General features: G+C 36.0%; 1 protein-coding gene across 1 annotated transcript in view; it reads right to left on the bottom strand.

The window, feature by feature from the left end:
• LOC114143248 (protein kinase C-binding protein NELL1) overlaps positions 1-18,338 on the bottom strand; it is a 237,297-nt gene that overhangs the window by 174,651 nt on the left and 44,308 nt on the right. Inside the window, exon 7 of the mRNA XM_028015109.1 lies at positions 13,719-13,889. Within this exon, the coding sequence (XP_027870910.1) occupies positions 13,719-13,889 (171 nt within the window). The remainder of the gene's footprint in view (positions 1-13,718; positions 13,890-18,338) is intronic.

The raw sequence follows: 18,338 nt of genomic DNA, 5'->3' as shown, positions 1-18,338 counted from the left end.
TTAGCACAACTACAGAGAGAAGGAGAAAAAAAATCAAGGTCAAAACAGGCAACAGGGATGGCTAAAAAATTGAAAGCAGGTCTTTACATAATAAAACACACACCGACGCAATGTGATCTGTGGAAATGTGTTCAGGGTAGCAACGTGCAAGAGGGAGTTGAAGGTTTAAGAGGAAAAAGAAAAACACTGGCTGTTGGCAATTCATTGCTAATGAAACCCATAGCAACCCCTCTTTGAGTCACAAATGTGGCCTATTTGGCTATAACTACGTCTTAAACATTAATGTCTCCGGATGATTTATGGGCCAAATGAGGTGAATAATGTGGATCCGTACGCATTGTTAGCAAAGCTCCTGGTGAATTCAGGCCACGTAAAGTCTTCTGCAATAACACGTTGTTATGCGGAACCTGAATCTGCTACTCTAATATGGATGAACCCAGTATCCACTGGCCTCTATCCATAATTATAGAACAAAAATATTACACATATAACTACACTTTCCAGAAGAAGAAGAAGAGGGCACAAAACATATAGTATGAAATATCACCTCCTTATTGTTCTGACCGAAAATACCTCTAATGAACTCTGTGATTAATTATGATGGCCCCTAGTTAGGCATAAAATTACTGGATGTCGCAGAGATCACTCGGATACAAACATTGGTTTACTAAACTGCATGGCCATCTGTGCCAAACAAAACTGTGTGATTTTAACCAGGTAGCTGAGGCACTAATATTCCACAGAAAATTACCTCGAAACAGAGCTTGTTGTCTACTACTCATCAAATGAGCCCTCACACCATTAGACACAGAGAGAAACATCACATTAAGAATATTTACTCAAAGGTTTGGCAGAGGCTGCATTGGCAGGAAAGACAAAAGCTGATTACATAATGCTCTGATTGCAGTTATTGTAACTGTGTAATATAGTGGATGGACAGCGCAAAACTAATGTAACCTTTATAGCGTTTCAGATGCAAAAACAAAAGGCTAAAAATAGTCATTAAGCTGCAGCCTGACAGGAAAACTCCAACCTCATTGATCAAATCTATCAAAGACTTCTCACTCTGAAAGCACTCAGGTTCTGGTGGGTGGGGATGTGTGTCACTCAAACATAGAAGGACTCAGACAGAAACAAAAAGTGTTATCACAGTTTCAAGCAGTCCCCTTCTTATTATTGTTCCTGCAGCTGAGAAAGTCATCAGAAACTCCACATGATGTATGTAAAGTCTGGAGTTTACCGCCAGTCCCCTCAGCAAGAAAAACTTACACGTGACTTTAAAACCACATCCCAACTACTGAGGAACCAAAGACTATAACAGGGGTGAAGAAGTCTCTTCCTTAAGGACTAGTGTCCCACATATTTTGGATATCTCCAAGCTCCAATACAAATTATTTAAAACATGAATGACATGGTGTAAGAACAAAAAAGTGTCAGTTTGATCTGTGAGAGCAGATCTGAATAAATATACAGTCCACAGAACCCCAGAGGCTAAGATTGCCCCTCTCTGCTCTACATAGGCTTCCTTAGAGCCAACAAGTAAAGGGTAGCTAATTTTGACTTTCTGTGGAGGTTATGTGCACTAGACTGCTGGTAGAGATTTGTCCATCACATAAAAACTTGTACAAACAAAAGGTCAAATGATACAATATTAGTTATCTTAGTCATCATGACAAGATATCCCAGAAATGCATTTGTTCCAAATAGTTTAAAGTGAGGTAATGAAACAGCAACTCAGTCCTTAGACAGGCTTTATATGCAAATGTCCCAACATAAAATTTTTTGACTCTGGCTTAATGTTGTATAATAATTTATAAATCTAAAAATTCTTTGCCCACAAACTAAATTCTGTTGCAGGTTTCAGGGTCATGAGACAAAGGTTGCCAGTCGGTCAAAGTTTTTCTTGTTTTTCTAAGCAAACCAGGCAAACAACTTCACAAGAACGTACTGAATGTAAGGGTTATTTCATCATCAGCTACCCTGAACTTTTGACTGTTTATTGAAGCAAGAATATCTGGGGAACCAATCAATTTAGAGAGAAAAACAAACTCAGGACAGAACCTCTCCTTATATTCCTGTCTGTAATCTAGTAGCAGTAGAAACTCAGTGATAGCCATTCAAGATCTTCATGAGTTAAAATTTGTGTTTAGGAAAAAATAAATTCAAGCATATTTCCTTTCCCTTCCATTTAATAATAAGATAAAAAACCTTGAATAATCAGACAAATATTTCAAATTAAAAATGATTTGTGATTGTAATGTGACATAATGTAAAATAACTGAAGGGGAATGAATATTTTCCTAGGTGCTGAATAAAACCAGTAAATTTAACTTTTGCATTAGTTTATGATTTCTGACAAACCTTTTTACTTGAACTTATTTTTGCTTATTGTCTCATTATTCATGCTCTTAGTCAAGCAGGTGTTATACATTTTACTTGGTTTTAATTTAATATTTTTAGTGTTGGAGTAAATAATAGTTAATCACAAAGCAACAAACTATAAAGAAAATGTTACAAGTTATTAGACCATGTCTTTTAAGCTTGTTTTTAAATTTTGTATTCTTTGGATTTACAAAATAGGCATTTTAAAATATTTTTGTTAATATTTATTGCATTTTATTTTCCATTTTGGACACTTCCTCCTATTTCTACCATGTTTCTATGTAAATTTCTCCTTAAGGACAAGCTGAGAATTTTGCAATGTTTGTTGAAAACTTACTGGATCAAACATTCAGGAGCTAAAACTGAAGAAAGAAAAAGAAAAGTAATATTTCCATAACATCCAAACCTTTGAGGTTTCATTACCTCTCTGTTTATGAACACATCATCACTGCTGGATATTCTCTCTTTGATTGTGCTTGAATCAAGACAAAGGCATGTCTTGTAAATGAGCTAGATAGCATGATAATTTCTTACTTGTTTCCATGACAACATATAAAAGAGACACTTTTTAAATAAAAAAAAGACTTAAAGAGAAAATTAACCTTGTGATAGGAGTTGTTATCCAACCATAATTGTATTCTTAATGTCTCTAAAAGGCACCATAGTAAAATAAAGGGTCCGTTTTGTCCCAGTTTGATTTTCAGTGTCCTCTTCAGCTGCACTAGCAGGGCAAAACAGGAACCTAATCTGTTAAATCTAAGCAGGAAAATCTAAAACATGATGTGCATATTGAAAACAATTGAAATTAGCACTTAGTTTAATGTAATGTCCTCTTTATCGCCCACTAGAAAATTATATTTTTAATAAGATTCAAGGTTGTGTATCTACAAAAGTTTCACTTGTTTAGCCTATTCTGCATTTTCATGATATTAAAATAATGAATAAGAAGCTCTGATGGGTTGCTTTTTGTTATTGGTTGCTTTTGTCTGAGCATATTTTTGTTCTGCACCCCTAAAGGAGAAGCCTTTAAGGAGAAACAACTTACTTTTAACTCAGTGCTCCTTGAAGGTTGACTTTCATATCACATCTAAAGATCACACATGCAGAGGCCTGGCAGCGCTGGGTACCAAATAGGAAGAGAAACCAGAGAGAAGCACAAAAACAGCAGCAGGAGCTAAAAATTTAAGACTGCAGCAAAGGCTTCTGGGAAAAGCCAACCACTCTACTAATAAAATGACTTTCAAGTAATGGACAGCAACATGGTGAACAGATGGAGCAATTAACTCCAACTAACTATTCCCTTCCAAAACAAAAAGGATAATCTGGGTGTGTGAACAGCTTCCAGGTTTCCAAGAGGAGAAATGTAGAGATTTCAATGACATGTTACAGTTCTGTGGGCTTTTGACCTTGTCTTTGCAGCATTATAACTGCCAGCAATAACTGACACAATGTGTGTGTGGGAGGGAAATGACCTATAAGTATGCACCAGGAAAATACATTTAAAATGACAGGTGGATGTGAGGGAAAAAGAAAATAATATTCTGTATGATGGAGCATAGTACAGCCATTTTCACACTATGCGAATTGAGCATGAAATGTTTGTTCATTTGAGTATATGTCATTATTTCTGAATGTGTGGGTTGTTTACTGATATGAACCCAAAATGCTCTGGGAAGAAAGAAACAGAGAAAGAGAGAGAAAGAGAGAGAGGAATCAGGTTATCATTTGGACAGGTAAACAGTTTTTTTCTTTGTATAAAGAACAGAGAGAACAGGATTTTTTTAAAATCTGTGTATTGATCAAATTTTCTGGGAATTTCTTTGTATGAAGCATGAAAAACAAAGCTTATGTATTCTGACTCATATTTGAGGGCTCGTTCAGAACAAAGCAGACCTTTTTGATGCAGCATGTGCAACTTTGTTAAAGAGTGACATTAATTTACCAGAAACTAAGGCCACATTGAATCACTTATACATCATTTTGTCCAAAATCTCCTTATTGTTTTAGAACAATGTGTCCTTTGGCAATTGCACAGCAGTGTGTTGATGTGTTTTTTTAATAATTAAGGTATTCTGTTATATTAATTATGAGTGTTCTGCAAAATACCATGGCTGGTGGTGTTGAGATTTGTTGTCTTCCCAGGATTTAAAACTTATAAAAAACAGATAATTTTTGCCAATGTTGTATACTAATTTCATTAAATAATAAAAGTGACTAAAATTCCAGTCGCTTTTACTCTGATTCCCTTTTAAAAGCTAGAAAACTTCAAAATTAAGTTCTCAACAAAGAAACTTTAAAAATATTGGTTAACAACTAATAAAGTTTATGATTTACGTGTGAGACCAGTAAACAGCACCATCTCTAATTAAATATTTATTTTTATAACTAATAAGGCCTTTTAAACCGTACAAACACAAGCACCAAAAGGTCGAGTTCAACTAAACTGAAACTCTGTCAATCTTTCCCATATAAAATAATAAGGTCTCTAGATTTTTGCACACTTACTCTTTAAATAATGTCTGAAATCTCATTTACTGAGGAACTATTCTCTGTTGAACCTGTTGTGGACATGAAGTCATCTTCATGAATGTTTGACTGTTGTCATGAAATGTCATTCAGTAAATTATGACACTTTTGATGCAAGTTGTAATGGAACTTTGCATTAAAAGTGACATTATTTACTGAATGACACTTCATGACAACAGTCATAAATATTCATGAAGATTTCTTCATCTTCATCACAGTTATGCTATGTTTATGACAGTATCATGTCAGTCTTGTGCGCTTCAAATAAAGTGCTACCCAATTCAGTTTTTTATCTGGTAGAACTGGTTAGAGCTTTAATCAGATTTAAATCTGAGATTGAAAACATCACTTCCTGTGGTATGTTCCATTAGCTTCATTTAAGAACCAAGTGAAAATCACAGGCATGAAACAACTGAATTAGTTCAGATGTACAAAAAGTTAAAAGGGCCAATAACATTAAATTCAGTTTTGCCACACTTGTAATACCATTTAGTAGAGCACTGTAACCGATTGGTCATTTACTACCGTGGCAAATAAAAAAAGAAAATAATCTTTATGAATACGCTGATGAGTTCTGAGGCAAGCCAGATTAATCAATGAAAAAGAGAAACATAATTACATGCAGAGATTGAATGGTGTCAGATAAGATGAGAATGAATCCAGAGGAGAAAAGAGGACCAGACAGTACACACACAGGTACATAATTAGTCATGTCTGGGATGAAACACCGAGGTCAGGAGGTTCCAACTACGATGCCTCCCCCGAGCAATCTGGATCCATTACTGGAATATTTGATTTCGGGTCACTTCCAGGCAGCCACAATGTGACGCTTAGAGCAAACAATGGAAAAGCAAGCAATTTGCGACAGTAAAAGGTGATGTCTGGCTTTTGACTTGTGTTTCAGACACAACTTAATTTGAAGATGGTTTATGATATCAAACTCAAACTTGACTTTATGGGATTTTAGCTAGAGTGTCCTGGAAATTTCTTACGGTTTCCCTTGAGCTAGAAAGAGAGCTGTAAGTGGAAAATCTTGCTATGTTGGAACAGAGACATAAGAACTAATTGCCTTTACTTAAAGACAGAGCTGAGAAGTGTGGAAACAGTTAGAAATGCCTTAACAGCTTCTGGTTTGCACCAAGTTTAAATGAGATGATTAATGTTAGACTATGGACCTGGTACGTTTTCTATTTAAATCATCACACCACAATCTAATTAACTATCTAATGCAGAGGTGATGACAGCTTAAAGACTAATAGCATTTTCACAAAGCCCTATTACATTCACATGACCCGTGTCTATTATGTCACCTCCTAGCTGTGATTAAACCACAACCTGGAAAATTGTTGTGTGACCAAAATAAAGATAGTAGGAGTATTATGTGCAACAGGTACCACATAACCACTTAACTAAACAATTGAAGTGAATTTACTGGCATTTGCAGCCTTTAAAAATGCCTGAGCAAATACTGTGACACAGATTTACCTGAAAAAAAGGAGGATTTAATTTCAAACAAGCCCTTGATACAGATCTGTGCACCGATCTATAGAGCATCAAAGCTGACAGAAAGATTTTCCAAGAACTGTGAACACCGTCTTTCTTTTATAACCCTCCAGATCACCAGATCATACAAATCCCCAACACATTGCTCCAACTTTAGGCACAGGCCTCTCTGCAGACATGCATTTTCTATATTTACAGCCTATAGCTTTATGTTGTATAGTTATCATGTGTTGTTCTATTTCACCAAGCAAAAAAGGAAATTAACAATTAAAACCACACTAAAATTTTAACAATTTTTTTTTCTACAAATGAAAGCAGAAATTTGTAAAAGCTATGTTAACCCACCACATGAGCAAAAGCATAGAATAAGATGGCGAGAGACGGGTGCAAAGTTTAAGTGAAGGCTGCAGAACTAACAAACATGTTAAAGAGAAAAGGCTGCCTTACAATTTTCTTAATGACTTTACAAGAACATCTTAATGTCATTCTAAAGCATGTGCATTAAATGCTAAATATCCTGAATTTCACCTTCATGTTTAGTGTAAAATGCCTGCAATCCAAGCACAATTTGGAGGTGTCTGCACCTCTCCCCTGCTGGACACTAAAAGAAGTTCAAGAAGCACTAAACCATAAATACGAGGAACATGAAGCTTGTATTGTATGTACTGGGGCTAAGGATGTGGATTGTTCATTGCTAGGTGAGATTATTTTGATAGTGGCAGGATTGATAAACTGCTCAAGAAATTTGGATAATTGTTATTTGTAGTTCTAGTCATTCATGAAGACAGCTCCGAGATCATGCAAAGATGATTCTTTACATTGTAATTAATTAATCATAACAAAACTTAGAGATATTAAACAGTAAAACAGACCACAAGTTGAGTAATTATCAGAAAGACATCTCAAACTGTATTAAAGCCAGTGAAACAGATGTGTTTTTAAAAGAGATTTAAAAAGTTGAAGCAAAAATGTTTGTCTACTATCTGAAGCTCAGGGAAAATTGTGCTTTTTAACCTGTGGCTCCTAAACTTTTGGAGGTTTCGGGACAACCAAAAGCATCTGATCAGATGATTTCAGTGCCCAGGAAGGAAAATAAGGTTCAAGTAACTCAGAGATATGGAGCTGCATATCCATGCAATCCATGTAGGCATTTCTAAGTGAACAAGACCATTTTAAAATGATTTTCGACACACAGGGAGCCAGTGAAATGTGTTCAAACCTACGAGTTCCTGCTAAGAAGCGAGCCGCAGCATCCTGAACAAGCCGCAGCAGTGAAAGAGAGACCTTACTGACCCCAGCATAAAGTGCATTACAATAATCAAGTTGGGTTGTAATGAAGGCATGAACTATTTTGTCAAGGTCAGATCTGGCCAAGATGGGCTTAAGTTTAGCTATCTGCTTTAAGTGGAAGAAATGTGTCTTTAAAACAGAGGAGATCTGCAGTGGTGTGTGAATCTAAGTAAGCCACAATCCAGAAAACATGCTTTTTATTATTATTATTATTATCAGTCAGGGTTTTCATTCTATGTTAAAAGCAGATTTGTAGTTGAAGCAAATAATTTATCTGCAACTACCCCTTCAGTTTTACCCTAAAGTGCACATTTTCCGTCACTTCATTTTGGAGAGTTTTTCTTTCCCATTGTTTTTATGTTATATGACAGGCTTTGTCTCAGCCAAAGACCTTACTGGGCACATACAGCATCTCCTTACACATGTTTTTATCTGTGTCGTGTTTTTTCAGGATGGATGTCAGGCAGATAGCCGAGAGGATGACGCCGCAAAATGTCCATGAACTCTCCTGTTTCTGATCCAGCTTCAGTTTGAGTCAACATCCCAACCCCGGGGTAAGAGTCCCTCACTTAAACACAGAGACTCTCAAAATACACGCAAACAAAATGACAGCTACACGGTGAAGGTAAATGCTGGAGGGTTTTGTGTCAAAAGCAACAAATAGGAAGCAGAGACATCCCAAAAAAATTCTAGTGAGTCAAATGGGAGATAATGTCACCATTTCTTTAGTTTCTAATCAACCAATTTCAAATCTTCGGAGAGAGAATCACATGATCAGAATGAACAACCAAAAACCTGCTACTGCTTCATTGTTTCAGTTTTTTCTAGATTACATTGGTAGGAGAAAACAACTAAATAAATGGTGGAAGATGCATTCAAGCATTACTACATTACTGCACAAACATGGAGTCATCTATAAAAATACATATTTTAAAATGAAGGACTTTGAGAATGAAAATAAAGTGCAATTCTGTGAAGATATAACCCAGAATGCCCGGGGGTAACCTTCACAAGCAGCTTCACACGGCCTGCAGACAGAATTGCAGGTTTCTCGCTTAAGGAAAATGATTCATCTTAAAACCTGCTTTATATTTCTTTAACATTCAAAATGACAACTTTACTGATACCCAGCACCTGTTTCCACACGTTATGTTGGTAAAAACAGCGACCTGTTTTTACCAACAGGTTACACTGTAACTTGTTTTGTCTGGCTCTTTTCTATTTAACCTTGACTGAACCAAGAAACAGAAAACTGAGGTTTGAAATCTCCCGAAACTAAACTATCAGTTCAGGTCACAACAACAGACGCAGCACATGAATAATGCATACATGTAGATTTTAGTATAAGTTTTCAATATTTACATTTTAATATATCAAACTACTAAGTACCAAAATGTCAAAATTTCCAATCCACATGGCATCAAGAGGTCAAATGGGGCAGAATGGTCAATCATACTAGACTCCAATATGTTCACATGTGCTGGAATTAATCTGGTGAGACAGGTTTTTTAAAATGCAGGAGAGTTTGCAGCTCATTGTAAGCAGAAGGAGCAGCATATTTAAATGGCTTTATTCCCAGTCCTGTGCAGTCTTTGGGAATAGATAAAAGGAATAATTCGTCAGAACAAAGACCATAACTTTCTGTACTTTCATAAGGGATGTAGGTCTGTAAAATAATGGGAGCAGACCAAGAATAGATTTATAAATGAGGATATGCCGGTGCTTATACCCAAGACTATTAAACACAAGAATGTAAATTTCAGTGGATCGTGAGGTTTAATAAATGCATGTTTTACAGTATCTCTGAAAAAACTGCAAATTCAGCTCAATAAATAGTTCTGGATAAGAAACAAACATACCTTAAATCAGCTTATAACAAAACCCTTTCAATTTAACTTTTTTGATCAATCTGTGCATTTTCTGTAAAGTACAAAAATCTTCCTGCTGATTTGCCCGTTATCTAAATTACAAAGTCTGAAAAGGTAATACTTGTGAGCAGCAAGTATTCCGAGTAATGACTGACATTTTTTTATTTAAAGTTTCTATACTAATTTAACAGCAGAATGACTCCTAATTGAACCTGATTATATCAGTAAATATCCCACAAACTTTAAATTATCTAGTAAACATAAGTCAGGACAGCATGATTTATGCATGTAGTTCCTTCCAAAATTTTTATATAGTTCAAACTTATTTCACATTTCATCAACAAATATCAAGACAAGCCAAGACAAAGTAGTGCAGTTTGTTTGTTTTTTTTACAAATAGAAAAATAAAAAGGATGCCATTCATATGCATTCAGTCTCTAAATGAAAACTTTACAGAATCACCTTATGCTGAATTTACAGCTGTTAGTTTTATCATGTATGTGTATAGCAGCTTTCTACCTCTAAAGACATAACAGATTAATTTCCTTTCCTTTTAATACAAGCTGAAGATCAGTTTGATTGGACAAAGAAAATACTTCCCATTTCCTTCCGCTTCACAGTTATGTCTAGTTTGTGTTCTTCTGTCAAACTATCTACCAAATCTACCAATGTTGCTGTAAGATAAAACTTTGAAATGCTCTTGGGGTTTGAACACTGCACTGTAACTCAACACAAAATAGATAGTCACTGTGACGATTAAAAGAAAAATCATTGGTCGGCAAACTTTAAACAAAGTCCTTGTGGCCTAAATCAATACAGTGTAGTTAGGGGAAGAAAACAGACCAATTAAAATTTCAAGGCTGATGTATCTGACAACTTGCTTTAAAGAAGAGTACATTCCTAAGATTAAAGTGAGTTTTGCCATGATACAACTGGCTGTTTTTCTCTCCCTGTTCTTTTTGCAAAACTTTTGTTAAGCCAAATTAACTTAGCTGCTGAACTCAGGAACCTGGGGGAAAGTAAGACTGAAAACAGCTGTCAAGCTTTCAATGGGATGATTAATCAACCTCAAAATCTCAACAAAAATCAAAACCTGGAAACTTCCAACTCTGGGACGTCAACAATCTTTAGTCTGTACCTATAAAACCATCCTCATAGTGTAAAGGGATTGATGCTATGCTTTTATACAGTAACTCTATCGGTCTATTTTACTTATTCCAACAAATTAAAAAAAAAATAATAATTAGCAGCAAAGGATAAAAGGTTGAGATCAGAAAATCAGAATTCATTTTAAATCTTTTCTGCATAACCATATCCTCCTTTGATCAGCTGACAGTAAATATATATCAGCAAAATATATTGAGGTGCTAAATTTTACCTTCATAAGTCTACAATGTTTTATGTGTACATATTTCCATGACCTAACATATGGAGCACTTTGACAGAGTGGCTATAAGATTTATACATGCATTCCAGTATGACAGAGTGAAATATGAAAATGTTTACTGGCAGGAGGAGAAAACACTGTTGTGTTTCCATTGACCATATAATTGTGTAAATTGGAAGGAGAAAAATAAATTTGATTAATGGAAACAGAGAAAAAAAAGATCAGGTTTTCTGATAAAATATTGTGGTTTATCAGCTCCATCAAAATCTGTGTATTTCACAAATGAAATACAATGGAAAAATGTTTTCACATCATACAAGTCATGTGATCAACAACTAATTGTTACTTCTGGCGGGAAAGACAAAGAAGACGACTGGAAGTGGTTGGATGAAGATTGGGCAGCATTTAATGACTTATCTCATGAACAATTCATGTGTGATTTTAATTGCGCTTATTTAATGAAATTAGCGCAATTGCAAAATAGTGTTGTTTTGACATTAACAATAAATTTTGTGCATATTGGTAATGGAAACACAACTACTGTCACACCATAATTAAAGTTCTGTTTCCTGAAAGATGAAAGCTATTGTGACTTGACTTATTCTGGAAACAGCCAAAATGCATTTTTTGCACTTCTATTAAAACTCATGAAGAATATGGCCGGACAAATGCAAGATCTGAGACAAGACTGGCTGCCAACAAGGTGGTGAGTCGTAATGTCAGACCTGTAAAACTGGCAGAAGTTGGGTAAGTCTTCTGTCATCTGCTTTACTTTGATCTTACAGGGAAAGCCTCACAGATCAGCCCACATAAAGGTTATAATTTCCTGTGCATGTATCGGTAATATGAATGAGATGGTGAATAGAATTTGACATCGTTTGGTGCTGAGAGTCCAGTGGATCTTTAAAAATGTTCTCCACTGAGGTGTTTTTTATCCATCATTTTTATATGTGCTGACAAAAGCAAGGACTAAACTCCCACTCTTTTTGTCTAAAGCACTGCGCTTTCTTAGAGCTGCTCAGCTGGAATTAGGGTGAAAGAAATCTCTGACGATCGCAGAAAAATGTCGTCACTGTCCTTACCTTCGATTCAACTTATATAAGAACTGTGTAGAAGTTTCTTATAACCAGTCTCAAGCAAATAATAAAAACAAACTAATACTTTATATTTGGATAAACCAACTAAATACTAAATGAAATAAATTTGGTTACCATTTTATAGGTACAAAGTATTCTTTAAGTATTCTGTTTATCATTAAACACTGCAAGACACACAAAAAGTGAATATAGAATCCTTATGCTTCCATAGTAGCTTGGAACAGGGCACAACATTATTACAAGCGGAACGAACAATATTAAATAATATATTTATTTCATTTTAGGTGATATTTCACTGTAAAACACTTTTACAGAAAGTTTTATAGCCACAGATTTTTCCATCATTTATGGATATCTTCAAGATCCGAGTAAGTTTGGATATTTTTCTACTTACTGACTCCTCCAGTAAGATATTCATGCAGCTGTGAGTATTTTAGTTGTGTTTTGTAAGAGGGCAGAAATCTGAAAGTTCTGCCAGTTTCTTTGGGTGCTTAGGGTGAGGAGCATTTCACGGACTTACTGAACCCATATCTGTGGTGTGAACCGACAGCAGGGCGAAAGCATGCAGACAATGAAGTTTCAGCAAAATATGATGAAATAAAAAAAATAAAGTGCATATGCATGGCAAAATAGCAGCAAGGAGGTCTGGTCTGCATGTACCCCGGCAGAGTTCTAATATGCAGATAAAACCTAACGCTCTGGCATATCAGAGCGAGACTCAGTAAAAATGTGTTTAAATGAAAAATTTATAAACAGACTCAGAGATTTCACTTTGAACAGTTAAGCTCTGTTTCAACCCCTACATTCAAACCACTGACAGCCAAAACCATGTGAGACTAAGCACCAAAGCAACCCATTCAATCACACAGTGAACTGCCTCCACTCTCCTCTAAAGAGCAGTGTAGGAAAAAAAGGTTTTATTTTTATTCCAATTTTTGTTTGATTATTTGATGATCTGTTTTACCTAATAATACCCTGATCCAATCTTCCTCTGTTCAGCACACATAGATATCCTCAATGTATTATAGATATACTCTGGCTTGATAATTAATTTAGAAGACAATAGCCTTATGAACGTAAAAGACATCTGGGAAAAAATCAATAATATTGACAAATCATCCAGTGCATCACGCGGCTAAAGGTGACAGAGTATTTCTACAATGATTTACACTCCTTCTTGATTGAACACACGTCCAGCAGCTGAAAAATGGGAAACTAGACCTTCCTAACTCTCAAATAGAGATGTGAGGATGAGTAAAACTGTCACAGCTAAACTGCATATTTATAGATTAGCTGTGACAGAGTTTAATGTCCCTACCAGAGACCTGGTGAGGCAATTACATCATTGTTAGCTTTCACATCTTAAAGGATCTTTGTCAGCTGAACATGTTGAACATGCAATCCTCTGCAGAGATACAGAACGTTATACAAATATACCACCTCCCTCTCACATTCACTGTGTGCTAATTTGTCCTAGGACGCTTCCTCCTCAGCACCGTTAACAACCTGTCATTCTCACTGACACTGCAGCAAACAAATATTTACTTTGATAATCACGGACAGCTTATTAGATGTGTCAATTCAGAGGAGCGAGGTTTGGAAAAATAAGCTTTACAAAATAAGCTTCCTTTGGTGGAAGCTATTATCTGTTCTGAATGCCGTTACCTGTTGCAGTCGACGTGCAGCAGGAGGTGGGAAGTGCTGATGGTGAGGGCGACCTTGTGCCACTGTCCGTCAGCAAGTCGGTAGGGGAATGACTCGGATCGCGGTTTGCCCTTAAAGCGGTAGTGGTAGCGGATCTCCTCTCTCACTCCGCTGCTTTCCAGCTCAAAGTAACTGCAGGGCCAGAGAAGAGATGACAAATCCTTAGTTTTTCAGTGTACAAGGTCTTACGCTAAACAGATCCATTCATTATTTCATTAACATCATTTCTGAATTATCTAAGTTCTGTATGGATGCACACAAGTAGATAGATTTAGATGGTTCTTTCTCCTTGGAAATAATATTACTATCTGCTTAATGAGAGAAAGAAAAAATTCTCTCACGTCGTATTTGACTAAATGTTTTCATTCAAATCATAAAACATTCACAGCGTCTGTTCTGAAAAAAGTGGTGCCCTAGTGGCAATGAAATAAAACCTAATCTTTTTTTTATATAAAACTACATCAAAACTAAATCAAATAATAATTTGTTGAAATGGTAAAGAAAAAGAGTTGAATAAGGTGAAAATATGCACTCAGTAACTATAAAAATTTAATTTTGCCAGAGTAAAATATCGTTGCAAGTAGTGGTCCAATAGTAATACACAATAAAGGCGTTTTATGTTTCACAAAAGCAGACAAATCCTTCCAGTACAACAGAGTATCAGGGCCATTGTAGATAGAAAAAGTGAGTAAATTGTAACAAAAAACTAAAAATGTTTTAAATAATCTCGGAATTTTTATAGAAAACAATGTGGAAATTTCTGAGCTTAAAAAGTCAAAAATTTGCAAGAAAAAAATTGGAAATTTTTAAGTTTCAAAAGTTGAAAATTGACTTTCTTCTAGAAAATTTCTGAGATGTCAAAATTTTTTGTTTCTTAAAAATTTTCTACTTTTTGGTGTTCCACATTTATGCTTCACATTTACACTGCAGCTGTATGACTTTTGGCTCTGGTTGCACCATGTGGTCCTTCCACTTCACCGTTTTCATCCATGATAAATTAGAAGCTGGATAATCGCTGTGAGCTGCAGATGAGAAGCCTCAGGCAAACAGCCCTGACATTTTAGCTTCCCGGTGGCTATAAATGACCTGAAAACAGAAACCTTTATCCAGTTTGAACAAAGAAAAAAATGTTCTGGTAAAGACATACTTCCATGTTATGTAACCTGAACTGTAAGATTCCAGAAAATCCATTCATCCACCTCTCCTTTTTTCTATTTACATATATCATTGCAGGAGCACAAATCATAATACTTCAACTAATAAACAAAGAAGCAAAATAAAAAATAGGTGTCAGCAATTTTAAGTCTGGGTTCTACAATACCCAGACTTCCCAGCCAGCAGCAATTAGTGTTGGCTAATTGCTGCGAATCAAGAATCAAGGCAACACTCCATGTGTGTTTTTCATAAGGGAATAACATAACATGATGTAAGACTAAAAAAATACATAATACTGCTCCAATAAATGCATATTTGATCCATATATAAAAGAGAAACTTTCCTTTCATTCAGTTTTTAAGAGATTTCATTTACACCTTTGTTACCCGCTTTTGCTGTATTTACTTGTGGTTTAATTTTTTTTTTTATACAATGGCAATAAAGATGGGCAAAGTCTTCCACCATATATAAGTCCAAAAACAAACAGGAGTGGCAACAAGAACATTGTATGTTGTACATTCTTGTCAACTCAAACCGTTCTGCTCAGCTAATGACGGCACATCAACCCCCCACAAAGCAGGCTCTGTTAACGCTAAAACAATTATTACACACTAAATTAACAAGGAAATGTTTTTCCACAACATCCAATCCCATTTGCATGCATAAACGAGTGGCGGCTTCTTCACATATCTGTGTGAGAGAGGAAGAGAGGAAGAGAGAGAAGTGGAATCAGCGCATCTATGACCAGCCAGTTCGGCAGTCTTTATACAGCATGTCATCACTCTGAAATTAAATGAATACATCACTCTGTGCCTGTGCTGGGCACCGACCTGACACCCTGTCTTCATCATGCTCCTGGAGCCAGAGCCGCTGATACTTGTCAGCTGGAGAAGAATCATTTGCATCGAACGAGGAGCAAAATGAGAACGAGAGCTCTCCAGCTTCGCCTCTCCCACTGATGGAAGCCTCCTCGGGGCTTCAAGAGACCCGGAATCACCGAACGAGCAGAAACACTGTTATCCTGATTTGACTCATGAAATAATCATCAAAGACATTAACTCCACTCCACAGCTAGTGTTTATTTTATGAACTATTTAATGGTAGCTATTGTATGCCTGTGTTACAGAACATTAATGAGAGGGGGTGGAGAGCTGCAGACTATTGGCAGGCAATAAGTTTATTATGAATAGCTCAGTCTGATGGACACAAAAATTTGGCTTGCCTCCTTTAGAGCTTTTTCTATGCAAAATACAAAAAATGAGCCTTATCTGTTTCCACAGGCTTTCTTTTATTGATGATCCTTTCATAAGCAGCATCGTGCAAAGCTGTTGTTATACTAATGGCATCTGCATGGATCTGAAATACTCCAACTGTGAGCATCTACAGCTTTCAGAATAAGAAAAATAATGTTTGTATTTCATACAAATAAAAGACATAGCTGCCAGTGTTGATGAAGGGATTGTTATGATGCGAAAATTAAACTATTGTGGAAGTCTCTGCAGGGAAACAAACAAAAAAAAATGCTACAGAATATAATAGTCATTTATTGCACAATCTAAAACATTTTCAACTTGTAATACATGAAGTTTTATGATAAGATAACAAGTGAATGGGTGGGTTAGTGTTTGGACCAAAACATGCATTTACAAATCACTGAGTGAAAAACTGTAATTCAATTTCCAAATGCTTGAGCAAATATTTGCAGCACTATGGCCAAATTTAACTGTTGCCAACCAATCAGAGTGTTTTAAAAGAAGAAGAAGATGATGATGATGATGATAGCAAAATAACTACAGTATAAAACTTGTAATAACAAGGTCATAAAATGTCACACACTACTCAAAACCAGCAAACATTTACATGTAGGACAGTTTAAGAAACATATTTTCAAACTGGTATGACTTTGCTCTGCCCATATGCCGTACCAGAAGTTAGGACAAATAGACAGATATTTATTAATACACAAAGTTTTATTGTAATGCAGCACTCTTACTGGATAGTGATTCTTTTTGTGAAATACATTTAGGAGCAATTACATTTTACGTCGAGGATGTAAAGTCCCAACACCAGGATAATAAAGTGACTAATGACTGCAGCGTTAAATACCTTTCATCTAATCTCCATAAATCCCATCTCTACTTGTCACTTCACAATTTGAATTTATATCACCGCCACAAATCTTCACCTGCGTTTCATCAACAAGCCTTTCAAGCGGGCGTGCCGTGGTGGCGTAGGGGTTAGCGCGACCCATGTTTGGCGGCCTTGAGTCCTCGACGCGGCCGTCGTGGGTTCGACTCCCGGACCCAACGATATTTGCCGCATGTCTTCCCCCCTCTCCCTCCTCCTTTCCTGCCAGCCTACTTTGATATAAGGGACACTAGAGCTCACAAAAGACCCCCGGAAGGGGTAAAAAAATAAATAAAAACAAGTCTTTCAAGCTACAGCCAATCAGGGTTGTAATATTCTTGATGTTTTATTTCATTGTGATTTTTTTGGCTGATTCAGTTAGTTTTAATAAGTCTATACAATGGGTTTGCTAGTTTTTATTAGTTATCAGTTAATTATTGTTTAGTTTCAATATAGATTTTGTTAGTTTTTTCATACTATGGTACATTTTTAGGTGCAGAATTAAAAAAGGTTGAAGTATTATGTTGTGATTATGTATTTGGTGATTACGTGTTGAATACTCAACAGATGACGCCATTTTCAAAAATGTATTCAATTATTTTTGAACAACCAACTGACTGGAGCTTTATCCAAACTTTTGCTGTTGCCTTTCTGAAGAATAGCATAAATGCTGCCACTGCATTTAGACGAGTTGCATGTTATTGTTTACTTCCTGAAATCTTACAACAATGGACGGCAAAAATAAATACATTCTTTCACTTGCTATCCATAACCACGCTGCCGCAGTAGAACACTTTTGCTAACAAAATTAAACCTGGAGATGTAGGTACTACTAAGTTAGTGCAATGCTCTACAGTCGAGAGGAAAATATCGCAGAAAAACTGTTGAACTACTCAAAATCACTCGGATTCTTCCTGTTTCTCCGTATGCTACATAAATACTCGTTGCCATAGCAACTGACTGACAACAGGTCCACTAGTGTATCAGGATCCAACACCAAAAAACACACAAACATTTCCCACACAAAGAACAGTCAGTTACAGTTTTATGTTTTGAGGCTTGATGTTTATTTTTCGATTATTGACAGGTGATCGTATCAACACATAAGTGGTTAATTATTTAACTTAATTACCTCCTCTATTGATAATCTGTCAGAGTTGGAGTGTGAGTCTCCTTATTTTTATTTATTAACTCATCTGAAGCACACCAAATTCCGCAGCACATCTAAATGTTACAGTTGTCAGAGTCAAGTTAGCATAGCAGACCTGCTACCCACTTCCTCACTTTTTGTCCTTAATT

The sequence above is a fragment of the Xiphophorus couchianus genome, chromosome 4, assembly GCF_001444195.1.
Source record: "Xiphophorus couchianus chromosome 4, X_couchianus-1.0, whole genome shotgun sequence".
NCBI classification, from domain to species: domain Eukaryota; kingdom Metazoa; phylum Chordata; class Actinopteri; order Cyprinodontiformes; family Poeciliidae; genus Xiphophorus; species Xiphophorus couchianus.
This window is presented reverse-complemented; position numbering and strand designations above follow the sequence as displayed.